The 21660-nt window shown below is 44.2% G+C and overlaps 3 protein-coding genes across 3 annotated transcripts; 1 reads left to right on the top strand and 2 right to left on the bottom strand.

Annotated features, from left to right (window-relative positions):
- The first annotated feature begins 981 nt into the window (after positions 1–981).
- Positions 982–6191, top strand: LOC119358962. The gene is made up of 9 exons (XM_037625333.1): positions 982–1882; positions 2424–2479; positions 2557–2639; positions 2864–2942; positions 3914–4024; positions 4616–4725; positions 4847–4930; positions 5457–5494; positions 5775–6191. The coding sequence occupies exons 1-9, from the start codon at positions 1012–1014 to the stop codon at positions 5843–5845; spliced, it is 1503 nt and encodes a 500-aa protein (XP_037481230.1). The 5' UTR covers positions 982–1011; the 3' UTR covers positions 5846–6191.
- Positions 6192–6339: 148 nt separating this feature from the next.
- On the bottom strand, positions 6340–8381 carry LOC119358973 (protein DEHYDRATION-INDUCED 19 homolog 6-like). Its single transcript, XM_037625342.1, has 5 exons — positions 8129–8381; positions 7245–7357; positions 7056–7133; positions 6713–6948; positions 6340–6606 (listed from the first exon to the last, which is right to left on the bottom strand). Exons 1-5 carry the CDS (start codon positions 8217–8219, stop codon positions 6498–6500), a joined length of 627 nt encoding a protein of 208 aa, XP_037481239.1. The 5' UTR covers positions 8220–8381; the 3' UTR covers positions 6340–6497.
- Positions 8382–11201: 2820 nt separating this feature from the next.
- Positions 11202–16043, bottom strand: LOC119358950 (transcription initiation factor IIA subunit 2-like). The gene is made up of 4 exons (XM_037625326.1): positions 15854–16043; positions 15078–15216; positions 14901–14951; positions 11202–11640 (listed from the first exon to the last, which is right to left on the bottom strand). The coding sequence occupies exons 2-4, from the start codon at positions 15204–15206 to the stop codon at positions 11500–11502; spliced, it is 321 nt and encodes a 106-aa protein (XP_037481223.1). The 5' UTR covers positions 15207–15216; positions 15854–16043; the 3' UTR covers positions 11202–11499.
- Positions 16044–21660: the final 5617 nt, after the last annotated feature.

Below are 21660 nucleotides of genomic sequence, written 5' to 3'. Positions count from 1 at the left end.
TGTGTGTGTGGTGTGGGGGGGGGGGGGGCAGATTTGTTGGTGGACAAAGGATGCAACACCTTGAAGAAAAAAAAGTACTAGCCCCCTGCCCCACCCCAACATTTGCATCACCTTGAAAAAAAGTGGAGGAAAGCTTAGTAATGTTAGATGTAGCATGCTTGGCCACCTCAGTGTCTACCTCCTGGTTTTAAGAGCATAAATATGTCCTCAAGTCCTTATGAAGTGCCCTTGCATCCTTTGTCCACCAACTCATACGAAAGTGGCCATGTAGCGGACGAGCTCGCCTGCTCCCGCTACGTGTACCAATGGGACAATGGCGTGTTTGTGTTTGCCTTCAATGCGAGTATAGAGAGACCGGCAGGGTAGGAACCGTTCAACAGTATCATACGGAGACGACGCCGTGTAAAACGACGGTACACCGAGCATCTATTCCGTTGAAACAATTCAGTTTGATTTTTGAACTGCCTGCGATGGCCTGCTTCAGGCGGGGGCTCTGTTAGCCATATCTCTTCCCATTCGAGCTCGAGTGCACTTGCAGTCAGCAATGAGCAGGACAACCATCTTCAATTCATCACATCTGAAGATGATGCCACTTTTATTTTGTGTCGCTCATGTTTTGGCAGCAGATCTTCCCATTACGTGTCGCTCATGTTTTGGCTTTCGTTCTCCCCTTGGCTCATGTTTTCAGCTGTGGAAGAAGTGCGGAACTACGATCCAGAAAATCAAAGCTCGGCCGTCGACGGCAACTGCTTTGAGACAGGTAGCTACTTTGAGTCCAGGACCGAAAATGTCGTCGCTATCGCTTGGAAAACCCTAGTGAATCAAACTATTTAAACCCTTCAATTTGAAGAGGCTCTTGATTTAAAAAAAAAATTGAAGAGGCTCTTTCTGTCTGCTCTACAAACGTCCATCTGGACCGTCCATTCAAGATCGAACGGACGAGCCCAGAAAGAAGGTCTCGGCGATAACGCCGTCGCGCAGCCGCACGAGAGAGTGGGGAGTGACGGCGAGATGCTTCGCAGCGGCCGACCGGCAGTGGCCACGGCGGCGGCGCTGCTCCTCTCGCCGGCGCCTCGCCTCCCCCGCCGGTTCCTCTCCCTCACCGCCACCCCCTACCCTCTCTACTACGACCTCCTCGTCCACCGCCCCGTGAAAACCCCCAAATCCACCCCCTCCGACGCCGACGCCGCCGCCCCCCGCCCCCCGCCGCCCGACGCGGAGGGCGCCGACGGGCAGCAGCAACCCGCTCTCGACCGCGCGCAGCGGAAGTACCTCCGGAAGCGCCGCAGCCGGCAGCTCCCGGACCCGGACGCCACGACGGGCACCAAGCCGACGACCACGTCGGAGATGGTGGAGCTGCGGCCGGAGGTGGTGGACTTTCCGCGGCTGCACGCGCGCGAGGAGGCGCTCTACTTCCACGACGCCTTCGCCATGCCCTGGGAGAAGGACAAGCACTACCGCATGCTCTACCGCCTCGAGAAGAAGTACTTCCCGGAGCAGTCCCTCGACAACGCCTTCGTCGCCGCCGACGCCGCCGCGCCGCCCTCCGACGCCGACAAGGGCCTCGTCTTCTTCGAGGAGGAGAAGAAGGAGGGCGGGGAGGTCGGGAAGAAGGAGGGGGCGGACAAGGGGGAGGTGCTGGAGAGGAAGGTGGAGGAGTTCTTCAGGGCCCTGAAGAAAGGGCCCGGGGAGGGGAAGGCTGACGACGCTTCGACGGCGAAGAAGAAGCCGGTGTTGGGAGGGGCGCCGAGGCAGGTGAAGCGCGATGCGGAGAGGGAGGAAGAAGACTGGCCGCGGCCGCACCTCGCGAGCACGAGGACGGAGCTGCCGCCTCGGTGGGATGGGCCGACTGGGACCGTCGTGCTCATCGACAAGCCCAAAGGTGACGCGCTCTCTTCCACATTGATGAATGCTTTCATAGTCTCATGGGAATGCCATATCAGCGTACCTGAATTGCAGTGTGTGTTGTTAACACAGCAGTGGCAATGTATTTGGTTGTGTAGTGTGCCGATGGTGATGCTAATTATGAGCACATATTTTGAGATGCATACCACCAATCAGCCTTTTATGTAGATGCGGTGTCTGTAAATGCTTACTTGCAGCCCTTTTTTAGAATTGGCAGAATGGGTGGGTTAGATGGTTGTGGTACATTTGAATTCAGATGTATATGTAACATTGCAGGTTCACGAACTTTTCCATAAAATGGTCCTGATCTGGAGTTCATGCTTTATGAGTTTAGATTTGGCATTTTGAATTACTGATTTGTTTATGTGAGTACATACATTACATGTCCTGTTACCGTAGCAGCACCTTTTATTTGGACAGTTTTCTTGAAGTCATGTAATTAGTAAAAGAAATGCCATTGGCAATGATACTGAACTTGTCTTCCTACCAACTCAAAATGTTATTTTTACGGAATTCAGGGTGGACCTCATTTACTGTTTGTGGAAAACTACGGCGGTTGGTGAAAGTGCAAAAGGTGACTTCGCAGTTTTCATGGTGTGTGGTTAATGTGGTTTTTGCTCCCCCACATGTTTATGGTATCTCCGGTTGCAGGTTGGCCATGCTGGTACTCTGGATCCTATGGCCACTGGATTGTTGATTGTTTGTGTGGGCAAAGCAACCAAAGTTGTTGATAGGTACGTACTTTCTTATCTTCTCTTTTCAGGAAAACCTTCATGGTTACTGGAACAATCTTCCTTTCAATGATCACATTTCAATTTCAAGTTATTCTATATTGTTATGTCTTGGAATAATATCATCTGCATTCTGAAGAACTGGACTGATGACATCGTAGTCGTCTCCCCTGCACTAGCATTAACTTAAAGCTTATTTCCTGACTCATTGTTTTTGTGATTTCAAGATATCAAGGCATGGTTAAAGGCTATAGTGGTGTTTTCCGGCTTGGAGAAGCAACATCAACCTGGGATGCAGATTCACCAGTATATATCTTAATATCTTTACATTGATCTGCTGAGCATTCTTCTATTATAGGAACTATCAAATGGGTCTACTTTTGACTTATATGATCTGAATCATATGAGGAAGTATAATGGAATACCAACTTATTAGATTCACAATTAGTTATGCTACCTATGGAATGTTCAATGCACCAAACTGGAATGTAGATATTCTATCCTGAAAAATAAAACACCTGATTAGTGATTACCTTGTTGACTGATATGACCAATGTCTCATTCTCAGTTAGTGTAGTTGAACTCTATACGAATTTGTGTTATCCTCTGAATTGTGATGATTTTAATTCTATCCTTTTGCTATATACAATGTCACAGAAATCATGCTATATACAATGTCACAGAAATCAGTGTGTTTAAGACCAACACATACGAGGTTTGAGGTGCAAACCACCCTAGGTCATAGAACTTGGTCAGTTGAGGCACCAAATCAACATGAATAAGTATACATGTACTTCTGAACTTACTCTACATGTATATCTTGAACTTCAAATTCATTTTCTGTTAGTAGGAATAATGTGAAAATTGTGACAGATTGAATCAGAAGGAAAGGGGATACTGTTACTATTCACACTGAACTTATCTTTCCTTTGTTTCTTTTAACACATTTTGAGTTTGGTGCTGATATTTTGAAGAGTGCTATAACACTTCATAGACTACATAATAAATTGCATTAATTTTCATGTTTTTTTGGTGCTGAATAAAGCCAGGTTATACTATTGGGCCCTGAAGATTTGCACCTGATATGTTGCCATTAGGATCTTAAATTTTGATTTATTCAATCTCACCTTTTATTCAAGGACAATAAGTCACATCCAATTGTTCTTTGTCCCTCAATCCTAGCTACCTACTGAAAACTGTTAATGTTCACACCTGCTTGATTTGAATCACGTGCCATTTAGTTTATATTATGCCTAACCATTCCCATTTGTGGACAGGTTATTCAGAGGGAATCATGGGAACACATCAAAGATGAAGATATTAGAAAGGCAGCAGCATCATTCATGGGTGAAATATGGCAAGTTCCTCCGATGTTTTCTGCCATTAAGGTACACTATATTCTTGTATACTGAAGCCATTGTTTACTGATTGTAATTTATGTCATGCTGTTGCTAGTCCTTTACTTTCTAACTTCTTATTATCTATGGATGAGTGTCTTTGTAACCTGGATGGTCTGCACAACATGTCTCACGCCTCATTTGCATAACAGTCTACGCTGTTCGTATTTATGGGGAAAAAAAGAGAAGGGCATTGAAAGATAAGATGCATTTTTTTCACCATAGCAGCATAGCCGCCCTATCATACTGTAGCTGCTGTAAATAATGACATGAAGTTGTAATTGGGTATGGTTTTTGATCCTTGGCTAGCCATTTGTACACTTGTGATTACATTATCTTGTCACAGAAATGTAGAATTACCAGTATATTCCGTTCTTCGGCCAAGCAAGAGGATGATAGATAATCCATTAATATTATATCGAATAATAGTAGGCTATGATGCTGGGACAATATAATTTTTAATTGTTATGTCTTCAGTGTGTTGGCACATGGGTTTTTCATGCCTATTACTCACCGCTTATCAACCAACCATGATGCAATAGGTTCATAACTTGTGTTTTTGCAATTGATCATCGCCATCAGGTTGGTGGTGAAAAAATGTATGACAAGGCAAGGAGGGGCGAATCGATAGAGCTTTCACCAAGACGTATATCAATATACAAGTTTGATATTGAGCGCAGTTTAGAAGACAGGTATTCTTCCTTTTCCGACCTTCAAATTCCAAGTGGACAATATAGATCCAGACTTAAGCGTGTCATACTCTCATGCCATGTTTGAATCCCCTTGAAGATAAATTTTATTTACAATCTACAGGCAAAATTTGATATTTCGAGTTACTTGCTCGAAAGGAACATATATTCGGTCCCTCTGTGCAGACTTGGGGAAAGCGCTTCGAAGGTCTGCTCTATTATTCTTGTTGTAGAGCTTTGTTGTGTTTGCATATATTCCTCTATGCGTGACATGCTTTAACTGAATAAAAGGCCATAATTACCTTCATATTTATTTCTTCGCTTCTCGAAAAGAAGATTGTGTTACAAGTGTGTGTGTGTGTGTGCAAATATCATGTTACCTTGTTATCATCTTATTAGTTCAGCAACTTGTATTCTCCCCAGTGAGTGATAGAATTTCATGTGCAACAAGTATTTGCATTTCATTGAACTGGGGGGTTCTTTTTTGGAATTTAACTATTGTACCATAGTTGACTAGCTTGTGGTACTGATTCTGTTGACTATAGTATCACAAAAGTGTCTTCCATTTTATTTTTCTGGAAGCATTTAATGGTTCACTTTTATCTTTTCATGTGTGGTCTGAGAAGAATCCTGTTGTTGTAGTTGTCATGAGTTACTACTGTCCTTGGATACCTCCACCTTTTGTATGCTGATACGTTGTGATGACTAAATCTAATGTATGCATTTTTCTGCAGCTGTGCTCATTTAACTGCCCTTCGGAGGGACTCAATTGGTATGTTTTATATGAGCATTATATACATCCTGTGTTTTTTTACTAGTATATAGTCCCTCCGTCCCAAAATTCTTGTCTTAGATTTGTCTAAATACAGATGTATCTAGTTTCGTTTTAGTGTTAGATACATCCGTATCTAGACAAATTTAAGACAAGAATTTTGGGACGGAGGAAGTATATACGAGCGTTATATACATATGTGTTTTCAAGGCACATAAGTCTCTTTGGCTTGGAAAATGCAAGTACTTTTATGCCATTGATTTTTATGTCTGCTTCACAGGTGACTATTCGGTCAATGATGCTTGGAACTTCGACGAACTGCAAGAACAAATCACCAAGGGATACCTATGAGAATTGGCCATGCCCTTTGGAAGATTGCGATCGAGAGCAGCTATTTCTAGACATGTGGTGGACTGAGGCACTGAGCACTCATGGTCGTGGTGCAAGCCGCTGATGCAGCAGTATGGTCTACATGAATCTGCAATCTGACTTCTTAGGTCTCCTTGGAGTCAAGGAATTCATTTGTTAAGCCTGAACAATGTATGACTGTCGCAGTTCTGTTATTTGCAAAACTATAGTGAATGGATAGCCCTATGTTTTGCAGGATCCACTCCTTGTAGCTCTTCTGCCGCAAATTTTGATGTCCAATACATTATTTTTGATCAAATATGGTGCGATTCTACCTGCCATTTTTTTTGCTTGTACAATGTACTTGCTGGATGTTTCTTCTTTGCTGAGAAAGTTTATGTTCTTGCATTATGTGTACTTTAATGCAAAAGAGTGGGTGTCTGTCAATCAATTATGTAAAGAAGAGTCCAACTGGTTTCTCCTGGAAAGAGACATGATGATAACCAAAGCTTAGCTTAAAAGGATCAAGATTGGTCAATTCAGGTATCCAAGGTTGCAGGTATACATGTACCAAAGGGTCAATCTCAACAAAAATGGCACTTCCAAGATCCTGAGCAATCCTAGCTAGTCAAGTGCTATAACCAGCCCTGGATAATCAGTCCCAAGCTATCGTTGTCATCAGCATCTGCTTCACAAACTCGACCCTCCGCAACCGCTCCTCGAGGTCCTTCTTCGACGCATCGTCCAAGACAACCTGATTCAGCCTGCAAGCAAGAAGGAAGCAGATCATTTGGGGCAGTCAGCCACCATTGTTCATATTCAGGGCCATCTTTCACTCCCAACCTTCAACAGTATCTGCACTAATCATACCTCTGATCATCCGAGGACGGTGCAGCATGATCCTCCTCCTCGGCCTTGCTGGGCTCCGGATCGACGACCGGAGGCGCGACCGTGCAGATGAACTGGGAGAGCAGAGGGTCAGGTGAATGATCATCAGGTACTGGCCTGCCCATGATGTATGATGATTCTTCATAGTAGGAGTCATCATCTTCATACGCTTCCTTGTCATCTGCTGCTCCTGCCCTGGAAGAAGAAGACTTCCTCATCTGCGATCAAAATGCCAATGATACCAGTAAGCTGCACTGTGGTTTGCAAATTGATTGCAGTGTCTGTTCATGACATTACTGGAAGTAAATATGAACTTTCACCGAACCTTGAGTTGTTGTGAGTGCTGCTCCCTGAAATGCCCGGCCGTGTCGGCCCCGAGGTTGTCGGCGCAGATCGGGCACACCTGGAAGAAGAAGAAGAAGCCACTCAATCACCAGAGGGAAATGCAGATTTGTTACATCAAGAGAAGCCACTCAATCACCAGATTGGGAAATGCACAATGGTTTGTTCTTACAGCATTCCTCATGTCAAAGCAGTGCTCCTCCTGCAGGTGGTCACAGAGGAAGGGGACCTCCACCTCAATGTAGCAGAAGGGGCATGGGAAGTACTCCCACCACTCATCCTCTCCTGCAAATTTGTTTGTTTTGTTATACAGTAGTGAAAGACATGGAATCAGTGCCTCTGAGAAGAGGGAAAATCAGTGAGTTCACAGCTGCATTTTGTTTTTCAACTGCATTTATGAATTTTGTCTGAACTTTCAGGGCATTTTTAGGAAAGAAGGGGAGTCACAAAAGCTGTGAGCCAACTGGATCACAGACAATATGCAGATAAGCCCAAATTTCCCACACAAATCCCTCTCTCCCTCTCTCTGGTGATTCACACTGCAGGCCTTGCTACTACTGGTTCCCAGGAATCAAAAGGTTAAAAGACCATCATATCTAATAAATTTCACTATTGAGAATCTTTTCCTTGTGCGGAGCCGATCTTTCACTGTACCTGCATGATGCATCCCTGAAAACAAGAAATTTTTTTGCCTCTGTTGCTCCTGCTTCTAATAATGGAACAAGAAGATAGATGAGGCACAAACAAACCTCCCAGAAAGTTTTTGACCCAGAGATCAAAGCGCAAGCCACTCCTCGGAAGCCAGTAAAGCCAGGGGAGACGGGGAAAAGGGGAGGAGGGAGGGGGGCATAAATTTGAGAGAGCAGAGCACCACAAGAACCAAACGGAGCCTTCCAAAGATTCGATCAAACAGAGCAATGGCTGCCCAAGAAATAAAATTTCTATTGAGAATGCGGAGGAAGATCACTGGACAGGAGAAACAAAAAAAGAGCGAAGAACTGTCGGCCAAGAGGGGGGAAGAAGAGAATGGCCAAGAGTTCTTGCAGAGACCCCTACCCGCGGGAGCTTGATGGTGAGATTGGCCATGGCCATGGAGGTGCTGCTGCCTCCCTGTTGGCAGGACGCCATGGCGAGCCTGCACCTCCATCTCCTCCTTGCTCTTATTCTCTTTCTCTTTCTCTCTCTTATCTTAGAGGTCTCACTGCTTGCTCTTCTATTCTTCTTCTTCTCTCTCCTTTTCACCCCAGCAGCGGCAGCAGCACACGCCAAGTAATGGCAGAGCAGAGCAGGGAGGGGGTGGGCGGGTCAGCAGAGCAGCCTCATGTGGCATTCATCACATCACATATAAACAAACCGGGCTGCCCGTCCGTCCATGGTGGCCGCCTCCTCGCCTTTGTGGCCACACGAATATTTTCTCTTTTCTTTTTCTTCCCGTGTGATGACATGTTCAAAAGCAAAGCCAAAGAGAAGAAAAAGGATGGCGAAAATGACACCTTAATAGGAATCGGTTAGGTGAGGGCAGAATGCTTAGTTCTCTCCAGGAAAGCTAATTATTTTGACTGTCAACATGAACCATTTGATCTCCTGATTGCAACTGTCCTAATTGTTCAAGTTTTTTACATATACTGCTGTATATTATTATTTATATGCAAGAAAATATCTCCATGTGCAGTGCAAAAAAATGGTACTAGAAAACAATGCGGTATTTATTGGTCTCATCCATCTTGCTCTTATCCTAATGTGACAACAATTTGGATTAAGCAGGCAGGCATATTTCTGACCTTTGTTGTCACCAAGGCACGTTGCCCTGTACGGAACCCTGCCTGGCACAGAAAGAATTATAGAGAGCATTGGGGGCATGTGGCATCTGGTTAAACAAATGGCGCAACTTGTTCATGACCAGGTTTGTTTGTCTCTGTCCTGAATCCTGATCTAACTGTTAATTAATTAATTGCCTCCATGGCCTTTTTTTGCTTCTCTTTCTAATAAGTAACAGTAGTTAGTTAATCACCTTTGTGAGGGAACTTGGGAGCCAAGCCAAGTTGGAAAGTGACACCAAAGGAAAAACAATGTGTACATGCAGTGTGTTTGTTTGAGACCTGGGCCTGGGTCTGAGTGAGTGCTTAGCCATTAAGGTTGAGCTTCCTTTCTGCATGCCACTTGCAATCACTCATGCCAAAAAGTTTGCCTTTTTTTGCAATAATGATGATGATACATGACTTAATGTGAAGGTGGTGGGATCTTGGAAAAAACACCCCTTGGCTCTTGGGTGTGTAATATGCACATGGTATGCAAAAAGAGAAATAGTAATTATAAAAAAGTTGAAAATATCTGAAACTTTTTTGGGGGAAAAAAAACTTGGCCTGCTGCCGTACCCGTATGAAAAGTATAACAAAGTTGATTAATTCAAAATAAACCGATTGTTTTCTTATACTTGTCCTTAAATACTCCCTCCGTCCGGAAATACTTGTCCTTAAAATGGTTGTGTCTAGATTTGTTTTAGTTATAAATACATCCATTTTACCTATTTTTAGGACAAGTATTTCCGGACGAGGGAGTAGAAAACAACGAAGCCTTCGTACGGAACTCTGGCGCTACAGAACAAACAAAGATTGGGAGCATGTGGAATAAACAAAACGGATGATGCAACTTGCGCCGTTAATTAAACCAAACACTGAAGAGGAGTGTTGCTCATCATGGCCACCCTGACTTAATTATCAGTGCGTTTTTGGATGGAGGGGACTTTTTGTTTTTCCTTTTTGAGGATCGATGGATGGGCCTTTTTCATGAGGGAACTTGGGAGGCAAGCCATGTTGGAAAGCGACCCCCAAGAAGAAGAAAACAATGGTGTGTATACATACGTGTAGTGTTTGGTTTTAGGACCTGAGCGTGAGTGCTTAGCCATTAATGCCGAGCTTTCCTTCTGCATAATGCCACTTGCCACACTGAAAAGGAACACACATATTTTTTCCTTTTGTTGCAAAAACAATGGCTTAAAGAGTGTAAACGTGGCTAACCACCAGGGTTCAAATCCTAGACTTTGACACTGGTGTTCATAAGGATGAGTGTATGGGCGTACGTAGGAGTCTGAACTTGAACTGTGTTCAAAAGAAAAAGAAAAGGAATGGATACGTGTAGGTTGCTGACTGGAGCAGTAGCAAACACAAGAATCACAATAGGCCTTTCCAGCTTGTAGTAATTTGGACTGTCTGTGAAAAAGCATGTTCAAAAGGCTCTGAATTCTCAGTGGATTGGTAGTAGAGCAGCTGAAACTAGGCAGGCACATGGAAGAGAGCTTTGGCTGCCTCCCCTCCCCCTGTTTTCTGAGCAAGTGTGTGGCCGTCAAGGCTGAGCTTGCATGCCACTAACTTTCTCACACTCAAAAAGGGCACCTTTTTGTTTTTGCAATGATGATGATGGCTTAATGGGAGGAAGGAAGGGGGTTGGAACTTGCCATGAATGGACATGTGTAGCTTGCTGGTTGGAGCAGCCAAGACAAGAATCACACACCACAGCTTCCTCTTGCACTGTGTAAACTGTTTGATTTTTCTCCCATGTTTTTCTGTCAAGGAGGACGAACAGTGGTGCCCTGGTGAAGACTGAAGCAATTGTGTGTGTGTGTGTGTGTGTGTGTTACAGTATCTTTCATGGTCAGCAGCAATCAGACCTGAACTGAACTGAAAGGTGGCCATTGCCAGTGGAAGCCACCTCATGCATGCACGCAGTTATTATTCCTTCTCTCTCTCTCTCTCTCTCTCTAGCCCCTCTGGCCTCTGCTCTGGCCCTGCACAGAAAAGCAGAGCAGCTCTGCTCACTCTTGTCACCGGTCATTCGGCTCAGCTTTGATTCTCTTCTCTGCCACCAATTGCAACAATAGCTTAGCTTGCAGGGCTGTGCTGCCTGGTGCAGGCTTGGCATTGGAGCTCAGCTCAACACGGAGGGGAACACATACATCTTGACTTTTCCAGCTGAAACTGCATTGCAAACAAAACAAGGTTTGCCAAGAAAAATGCCTGCTTTTCTGCTTGCTGTTGGCAGCAACAAGCATTTCTCGGCCAGAAAAATCCCAGCCCAGCTACATATTAATAACATCGCAGCCTGGGAAAATCCGGCATAAGTTCGGGGAAAAACGCCGTCATCACACAAGATGTGCTAAATGTCTCATCACATTTCCAAACAAAGTTTTGATTGCTACTTACTCATTCCAGTCACCAGTTATATCAAAAGTTCAGGGAAACAACATTACACGGCAAGGATCGGAAAAAGTTCTGTGGCTGCGATGCGATGCGATGCTCTAGGGTCGCATCGCATGAGATCCTTCTACAGGTACCCATGGATTATGAAGAGGGTGGTGTGGTGGTGGTGGTGTTCTCTAGCGGAGGCGGGGATCGAATGAGCCCCGCCTCCGGGAGTCAGCAGCGAGCTGCTTATTGGCTGAGTAGCTTGGAGTCGCAGGCCACGATCTTCACCTTGCCCACCTGCTCAGTCGTCTCCTCGTTCTTGAACTGCGCGTCCGTCAGGATGAATGTCCACACGTTGTCGCAGAACCTGTAGGTGTGCAGATGGCCCTGCATATATACACAGAAAAAAAAAGGAACATGAATGAGTATTATTCTGACAAAGGTTATCACTCTAAGCTGGATGCAGTGAGAATCATGGCAATGAGAAGAAAAAGTCTGAACTAGAGCTGAATTTCGTAGCGACGGCATTAACCTGATGGATTATCAGCGCAATGCGGAATTGAGTTATCAGCACACAGTCTGAGCTACAGCTCAAGCAGACAACAGGGTGTGCAGATGGCCTTGTACCCAGAAACGGACAGGCATGAGGAATGCAGATGCAGTGACGACCATGTCAATGAGAAGCACGCAAGTCTGAACCACAGCTCAATTTGTGGTGACAGTATTAAAAAGCTGGAAATATCTCCCCCCGAATCAGTCCACGCATCGACTAAAAGAGATCCATTAAACAAAAGAGGTTTCCTAGAACGGCAAAGAGTATCTGGGTTTACTGAACCAATTGGACAACTCTACACGTTTTCAAGAAAAATTCAAGTTGTTTTTGTGGGAACAGTTTCAGCAAATTGACAGGAGATTGATCGATGCCAGGTTCCATCCGTAAAGTTGCAACCAAGAATCCAGGTCAATGCCAGGTTATACACACACCGTCAACCCTCTAGAAGAACGCCACACAAGCAGCAACAGGAAGCCAGGAACCAGTCCATGCTTGCACCCTCTGTGCTCTATTAGCTAGGCCCAGCAACGTACAGAAAAATGGTGATTATATGCTTTAGATGTTTTCGAGTACAAAAAACAGGCTACAGGCAGCATTTATGAGCACACAAAGGCACAAGATTGAGTTAGTGATGATGGTGGCTCGTTGTATAGCCTCCAGTAACAAAGATATCAAATGCAGATTGCTGATCGAATCTGAATTCACAATGTTTGTTGTAGCATTAGCATGCTGGTCAATTTAAAAATGGAACAGAGCCTGCTCTGAGTGGTGTTACTTAAAGATATCATTGATCTGGTTCTCCATATCTGTTACTCGCAATCTTAGGGTTTCCTGCAGGCATTTGCGAACGCAAACTTATTCAAGGAAGCCAGCAGCTAAGATCAACTGGAGTTTGTATAGCTGGGTGTTATGTGGTGGGATATTGGTGGATGGAACGTGGCAGAGGTGGTAGTCATGGCTGTTGATAGGGAGAAGTTTCAGCTGCAGGCAAGGGCGCCAGGGCGGCCCACACAGGGTGGTAACAGAGTTGAGGAGGGAATAGGGTTTAGTCTGCTCACTGGGGAGTGGGACCAACAACATGCCCGGATACCACCTAGTCTGCTCACTGTTTAGCAATTTCAAAGATAATAGTAATATGATGTGTACCACAAAAACTGTATATGCCTATATTTTTTGTTTCATGCCACAAGTGGCATTTGTTCAGAAGGTGTTGCAGGTCAATTACCTTTGGTTTCTATAAAAAGACAGGGGACTCCTTTTTGACAGAAAAAAAATGTAAAAGTGCTACACGTAGTTGAAAGCAAACAAAATAATTGTTCAATCCAAAAAGACAGGGGATTCAAGTTTCTGATCAGTTCTCTACCAGGTTCAAATACAATGTGGACACAAGGAGTCAATGAAATCCTTTGGCAACTGAACCATGAACGAGACAGAGTGTCTTCTGGGATGGCTGGCTAGAGCAGGCTGAAAGTGCTCGCAGCCCGCCCATCCGCGTTCGAGGCTCAGCCTCCGCAGGTGTGGTGCTGGTTGGGCGAGGTTTTTTTTAGGGTGAATCATGAACCATCATATCTGATACCAAAAGTCATTTAAAACTATTGTTGACAACTTCAGGCAAGCGAAAAATTTCAATGCGTGCCACTCCAATTCATTTGTGCCGTAAAAGGATTTTTTTTCAACATACAGTTAATGTCAACATGTCAATGTTTTGGATATAAAGGAAATCCAGCAGGATATTTGTGAATCACCAACGCATGTTAATGTCTTGGATAGTGAGAAAATCCAGTAGTATCTGAAATCATGCAAATCGAGGTGACTGATACAAAAGAAAAATAAGAAATACTCCCTCTGTAAACAAATATTTAAGTAGTGATCTAAAACGTCTTATATTTGTTTACAGAGGGAGTAAGTGGCAGCTTCAGAAGCTCCTTTTTTAGTTGTAAAACATGCATTATGTCGACATGTTTTGTTTTGCAAAAAGTTCTTTTTTTACACAATTCCAGAGTTACCCCAGATTGTGCGACATCCCTAGAACTCAGAACAATGTATACAAACAGATTCCCCAGGACCTTTGCCCTTTACGGCCTTGGAAACAGTGAACCATATCTAGTAATCAATGAAATCCTTAATGGCGCCTGCTATGGTGAAAGATGGCACCTGCTATAGTGAACCATGAGCAAGACCAAGCGTCTGCTCGGGTGGCTAGCTAGAGCGGCTGAAGTGCTCGCAGCCTGGCAACCCGCGTTCGAGGCTCAGCCTCCGCAAAGTTTGGTGCTCGCCTTTCTTCCTAGCAAAAGATGCCACCAAGGGCTAATCCTGTTTGGTTTAGTTTTTTTACGGTGAACCTTGAACCACAATCAGATATCAGAAGTTATTTGATACTATGTTGATAACTTCATTCATTTTATTCAAGATCAATCAGGCAAGAAAAAAATCCCAACGCGTTCCACTGCAATTCATTTGTGCTACAAAAGGATATTTTCTTCCAAATTCCATGTTAATGCTTTGGTTATTGAGAAAAACCAGTACTGTTTGACATCATGTAAATTAAGGTGACCGAAAGTCCGAAACTATGGTCACAATGAGTAAGTGGTAGCTTAAGAAGATCTTTTTAGATATGAACACAGATTATGTCAAGTTGTCAACAGGTTTTGTTTAGTAAAACAGGTTTTTTACACAATTCCAGAGTTTCCCCAAATTGACTGACATCCCTTGAACTCAGAACAACGTATGCAAGACATATTTCCCAGGATCTTCGCCCTTATGGCCTTGGAAACTGTGAACGATATCTTAAGTAAGCAATATATGTAGCAAAACAAGAAAAGTTAAGGTTTGTTTCCTTTACAGAGGTCTGCGATGTGAACAAACAAGCTAAACTGCAGTGCAAACTTAGCACTGGTACCAAGTGTCGTGCGGATATTGATTGACCGCTATCTAGAACAGCAAAACTATTTATTATACCCCAAAAGGTCATAACCTTTTTAGAACCCGACAAATTAATTCACAGCAGCATACGGCAAGTAATAACGAGCCCACCGAGCAGGCAAACACCGAAATGGCGCGAAAAATGACAGCTTTTTTTTTCCGAACCATGTACCTTGACAGTAACCTTGCTCTTCACTTGGGTTTCCAGTGCGTCCGTCATAGACTGCACACACGAGAAACACAGACATACCATAAATCAAATCATCCACAAGATAACTAGAATCATGCTCCCCCAATCTGAAGGGGAAGACTGGCGGCAACCGAAGAAAGAACGTCTCAGCGGTCGCACCTTATCGAACTGGACAAGCACTTGGATGGCGAGCTCAGGGCTGAGGGTGCCGCTGGAGACCATCTCGTCGAGCGTCTCGGTGAGGCACATGCCAATGGTGGACCGCCTGTACAGCTCGAAGGTGGCCATATCGCCTCGCCTGCGCCAAACAAGCACGCTTTTGTCAGATATTAGCAGCAAGCTAGATAAGTATCCATTCATGTCACATACAGAGTAAAGACTAGTACTAGACTAGTACTATAACAACAAGCAGAGCCGATTCATCCATGCCATGTGAAACTGTGAATCGTCTCTGAACAAAAGATCCCCCATTTGATGATGATTCGATACGAACAAGCACTAAGCTAGTACTACTACTACACATCAACCACAATCAATGGCCCCTCCCTCCCGTGCGTCATCTGGCCGGTTCCTCTGCTAGATGCAGATCAGCCAATCCCCCGCCCCCGCAAGGAACGACGAATAAAAAGATCTCTTTTTTTTTCCGGCGGGGTTCCGTTCCGCTCCATTCCGGCGGCATCTCTCCTCCCACCGAATCCATCGAGGAATCCGCCAAGCCCAAGGGCGAATCCCCCCTCCCACCGCTAACGGACGAACGAACGAACGAACGAACCCTAGAAAAGCAGAGCGGAGGGCCCGGGGACGGCTTCCCGGCCCGTTCCGGCGGGCAGGACTGATCCCGGACGGACCAACAAGAACCCGGAGACAGAGCAACACAGCAGGCAGCGATTCGATCTGCGCAGCGGAATCGAAGGGGCGACGGAGAGGGGAATCACCTGCGGTGCGGATTGATGATCCCTCGGGGGCCGAGATCCGGCGGGTCCTGGAGCGGAGCGCGGCGAGGGGAGGAGGAGGTGGGAATGGGTTCGGATCGGGGGAGAGGAGTGGGGGGAGGGGTTCGAAATCGGGAGGCTTTATATGCTGGGAGACGAAATTGGGGATTATATATAGGGAGGGAGCAGGCGGATGAGGAGCTCCCTCTGCTTATCGCTCTCTGCTCTCTCTGCCCCTCCGGCTCTTGGTGGCCGCAGGCTGGTCGGCACCGGTTGACGGTTCTGCCCCTGGCCCACGGTGACCACCCATCATGGGCTGGGCTGGGCCGGGCCGGGCTGGGATGTGTTTGACCGTGGGCCGGAGCCACATGGGCCAAACACAAAATCAGTTCCCAAATACTTTCTCCGTTCTAAAATATAGGGTGCCCGTGCTTTTCGAGATTCAACTTACACCATAAATTTAACCAACAAGGCCGATTGTGTCGGGAACATAAATTTACACACTCCTGGCAAGCTCAGCATCTTCGATGAAAAAAAAAACTAATTCTATTTATTTATTCTTGTTGTCATTTGCTTCTGAATCTACTGTCAGGGCCGTCCAGGGGCCTGTGCGGGCTGTGTGACCGCACAGGGCCCCCAAATTCCAAGGGCCCCCGATTTTGGGTCAATGTCATGTATATTATTTTTGCTTTGGGCTTTTTTTTCACTCCTAGCACAAAATTGGGCCCGGTCGCGAAAGGATTTCCCAAGGGCAGCGCCGCCGCGGGGGTGGCCTCGATTGATCCCTTCGTCTCCTGCCCTCGGACGTAGCTCACAGCTTTGCCAACATGAAGAATTGCTTCCATGATTCTGTTGGCCGTTGGGGTCTCGGCAAGTCACAAATCGCACTGCACAAGTAAAAGGAGCGGGTGGCCAAGCCCAAGGTGATGGCATCACCGATCTGTTCACCGGGTTTTCTCAAACTGAATCCCTGTTTATATCAGACTATGTTCTATTGAATTACAATATTAATGAGTACATGTGCATATGAATCAGTTTTTCATCAATCAAATTGTCCAGGGATGATATATAGTAGGCTCCAAGCTATCACACACCAAGATTTCCCAAATAGTTTTTTTGTCAAAAACTCAGGTTTAGTCTTTTTTTTGTTTTTATTTCTTGATAAGCCTATAATTTCGGTAGTGTTTGAATTCATTCATATTTGTTTATATAAAAAAGGCAAGTACCTAGAAATTTTAGGGGCCCAATTGGCATTTCGCACCGGGGCCCCAAATTTCTGGAGACTGCCCTGTCTACTGTTCATGAGGTAGTAAATGAGTCTCGCCTCATCCATGGATTATCGCGTGGTGAACCGCTTTCTCCTCCCCTCTACCTCTTCCTTGGCCAGACTCTTCTAATTGATCTCAACCAGTACTCGGCCCGACCTGCATTGGCTAGTTGAGATTGTGACAATAAAAACACGGTGAGCGGCAACCGTGGTGGATGTGGAGTTCCTCTCATTGGAGCAGAGGAGCTAGATGAGCTCGACGTGAATGGCAAAGAAACATAAGATTTGTGGGCTCCTCCCAAAGAATGCCATGTTGGTGTGCAACTTCAGGATTCTCCCCACAAAAGGCATGCAGAGGGGCGGTGGAATCCTTCCATCAAGATAGACTCATAGGCTGGGTAAAATAGGGTGACTGGCCCGTGCCTCCAAAGGAGGACATACTCAAATACTAAATATATGACGTTGTGCTGTCACACATTTCCTTCAAAAGATTATCGGATACGTTAACAAATCTTAATATCAGGAGCGCAAGTTCACACTACATATCTATAGTGCATATCACGTAGGAACAAACCAATCTGAATGACAAAGCTAAGTTTAATTAGTTACGCCCTTATGAAAATATATGTTAACTAAATTTCTATGTTTACAAGTTTTTAGTTGAGAAACGGGCAGGGGATACTGTACACACTGAATCAAAATTCAAATAACCAAACCATAAGTATGCAGACATAGAATTAGCAATTTTTTGGTGTTCTTTGATTATTACAATAATGATTATTCTTTGAATACAAGTACAAATCATGCGCAACTTACTATTGAACCCAACTTGCAACATATTCTATAAATGGTTCTTAGCTAATAATACACTGGTTATTTGCTTAGAAATCACTATCATGATATATAATGATATTAAAAATCTATATATGATAACACACACACGCGCGCGCGCACACACACACACACACACACACACACACACTCACACTCACACACACACACACTCACACACACACACACACACACACTCACACACACACACATATGCAAAAAAATCAAAAAAATTATATATAATTCATGCAACTTCCAAAATTAATTCAAATATAACTTTTTACATTATATAGTTTAATACACATTACAATTTTATAGCTAAGAATAATATGACAATTTATCTAATAGTTGTGCTTATCTATGATAGTCAAGTAATAGAAATTAAACCATTAAGTTTATAGTATGATACAATTTATTCAAATAAGTACAAAAGTTTACTATAAATTCTGTAGTGTCACTAATGGATCAAATATTTTTGTCACCAGTTTTCTTTTTCGTTGTTTGATACTCTCTCCAATCCTCTTTACCCTGCAAATAACTCACAGCCTATATACCAAAGAGTTTAGCTTTTGTCTTATGTTTGACCATTTTACCCTTGAGTGGATCGAATGACATGGATCAGGAAAGTTGTACATAATAAATATGCACAATGACGATGCTAGGATCTAAACTTTGTTTTGTCAAGCTTTAATAATGATTTCTTAGATCATAAAAATGAATAAAAATATATTACTTTATTGGTAGTAGTCCTTTTGCGATCATGCATAATTTGATATGTATCCATAATATTATTGGTGCAAAACTAATAATAAACTGAAATCATGAACAATTTTCGTTTCACAAACATTTTTAATGAGATCGTGAACATCTTTCAAATTCACGAATTGTTTTATAAACTGTGTATAGTTATCGACTTCATTAACATGTTTTTTCTGAAAATGTGAACATTTTTTGCATATATAAACATTTTCTTAAATCTAGAAACAAATTTTCAAAATCTTTAAAATTGTTTGTTTGACGAACATTTTCTTGAAATGCACGGAATTTTTTTGCATAGATGAAATTTTTTATCCACAATCACTATTTGATTTTGGTCAACATATTTTAAAATTTCATGAACATTTTTTGAATTCACGAGCATTTTTTAAAACACACTAACATTTTCTCAAACACATGATTTTTTTTCCGAATACAGGTGTTTTTTATGCTGCGAGATCCGGGAGGTCTGGGGCGCGGTGCGAAGAGGGTTCGGATGGGGGGAGAGGAGTGAGGGGATGGGAGGGGAGGTTCGAAATCGGGAGGCTTTATATGTTGGGAGACGAAATTGGGGATTATATATAGGGAGGGAGCAGGCGGATGAGGAGCTCTCTCTTCTTATCGCTCTATGTCTCTGCTCTCTGCCTCCGGCTCTTGGTGGCCGCAGGCTGGCTGTGGCTGGTCGGCACCGGTTGACGGTTCTGCCCCTGGGCTGCGGGCCCCCACCCTGGGCCTGGGCCAGGATGCATTTTGTGTGTGATCGATCTGACCACGAGCCGGGGCCGGGGCCGAATGGGAATCAAACTTTTTTTCCTTTGCCATAATAATGTGTCGTTGCTACTATTATTATGCAGCGCAAACTCCCCTCTCATTAGGGTTTGGCTCCTCCGGACGGCGGTTTCGCCCCGCCATGGAGACTTCCTCCCTCGTCGTTGCTGGCCGGAGTCCTATACTCCCGGCCCCCCACGGCCGGATCGAGGAGAGATTACGGCCCTACTGTCCACGGAAACCACTTTTTAACGGACAAGAGATCTGACAGGTAGTTTAGCTGAGGCCCCCTGGCTCGGGTCTGAGCAACATGAAAAAGATGATGAAGGAACTAGGCTGATGACCCACAAGTATAGGGGATCTATCGTAGTCCTTTCGATAAGTAAGAGTGTCGAACCCAACGAGGAGCAGAAGGAAATGATAAGCGGTTTTCAGCAAGGTATTCTCTGCAAGTACTGAAATAAGTGGTAACAGATAGTTTTGTGATAAGATAATTTGTAACGAGCAATAAGTAACAAAATTAAATAAAGTGCAGCAAGGTGGCCCAATCCTTTTTGTAGCAAAGGACAAGCCTGGACAAACTCTTATAATAGGAAAAGCGCTCCCGAGGACACATGGGAATATCGTCAAGCTAGTTTTCATCACGTTCATATGATTCGCGTTCGGTACTTTGATAATTTGATATGTGGGTGGACCGGTGCTTGGGTGATGTTCTTACTTGAACAAGCATCCCACTTATGATTAACCTCTATTGCAAGCATCCGCAACTACAACAAAAGTATTAAGGTAAACCTAACCATAGCATGAAACATATGGATCCAAATCAGCCCCTTACGAAGCAACGCAAAAACTAGGGTTTAAGCTTCTGTCACTCTAGCAACCCATCATCTACTTATTACTTCCCAATGCCTTCCTCTAGGCCCAAATAATGGTGAAGTGTTATGTAGTTGACGTTCACATAACACCACTAGAGGCTAGACAACATACATCTCATCAAAATATCAAACGAATACCAAATTCACATGACTACTAATAGCAAGACTTCTCCCGTGTCTCAGGAACAAACGTAACTACTCACAAAGCATATTCATGTTCATAATCAGAGGGGTAATAATATGCATAAAGGATCTGAACATATGATCTTCCACCAAATAAATCAACTAGCATCAACTACAAGGAGTAATCAACACTACTAGCAACCTACTAGTACCAATCCCGGACTTGGAGACAAGAATTGGATACAATAGATGAACTAGGGTTTTAAGAAGAGATGGTGCTGGTGAAGATGTTGATGGAGATTGCCCTCTCCCGATGAGAGGAGCGTTGGTGATGACGATGGCGATGATTTCTCCCTCCCGGAGGGAAGTGTCCCCGTCAGAACAGCTCTGCTGGAGCCCTAGATTGATTCCGCCAAGGTTCCGCCTCGTGGCGGCGGAGTCTCGTCCCGAAAGGTTCCTTATGATTTTTTCCTCGACGAAAGACCTCGTATAGCAGAAGATGGGCATCGGAGAGCCAACAGGGGGCCCACGAGGTAGGGGCGCGCCCTGGGGGGTAGGCCGGGCCCCCACCCTCGTGGACAGGTGGGCCCCCGTTTGGTGAACTTCTTCCGCTGGATATTTTTCATATTTTCCAAAAATGACTTTCGTGGAGTTTCAGGACTTTTGGAGTTGTGCAGAATAGGTCTCTAATATTTGCTCCTTTTCCAGCCCAGAATTCCAGCTGCCGGCATTCTCCCTCCTTATGTAAACCTTGTAAAATAAGAGAGAATAGGCATAAGAATTGTGACATAATGCATAATAACATCCCATAGTGCAATAAATATCGATATAAAAGCATGATGCAAAATGGACATATCAACTCCCCCAAGCTTAGACCTCGCTTGTCCTCAAGCGAAAGCCGATAACGATAAATATGTCCCCATGTTTAGAGGTAGAGGTGTCGATAAAAATAAAATACGGACATGAAGGCATCATGATTATTCTCATAACAACAACTTATATAGATATTGTCATATGATTTCTTATGCTCAAGTAATAATCCATTCACAATGCAGAGTACGAATCATAAACTTTATTGAGAACTAACAAACTATAATCTCGGTCATTGAAGCAATTGCAATTTATCATAACATCAGAAAGAGTCTATGTCAGAGCTTAAAAGCAAGTCCACATACTCAACTATCATATAG

The sequence above is a fragment of the Triticum dicoccoides genome, chromosome 1A (assembly GCF_002162155.2).
Source record: "Triticum dicoccoides isolate Atlit2015 ecotype Zavitan chromosome 1A, WEW_v2.0, whole genome shotgun sequence".
Lineage (NCBI taxonomy): Eukaryota > Viridiplantae > Streptophyta > Magnoliopsida > Poales > Poaceae > Triticum > Triticum dicoccoides.
The sequence above is the reverse complement of the archived record's forward strand: the minus strand, read 5'-3'. Positions and strand labels throughout refer to the sequence as shown.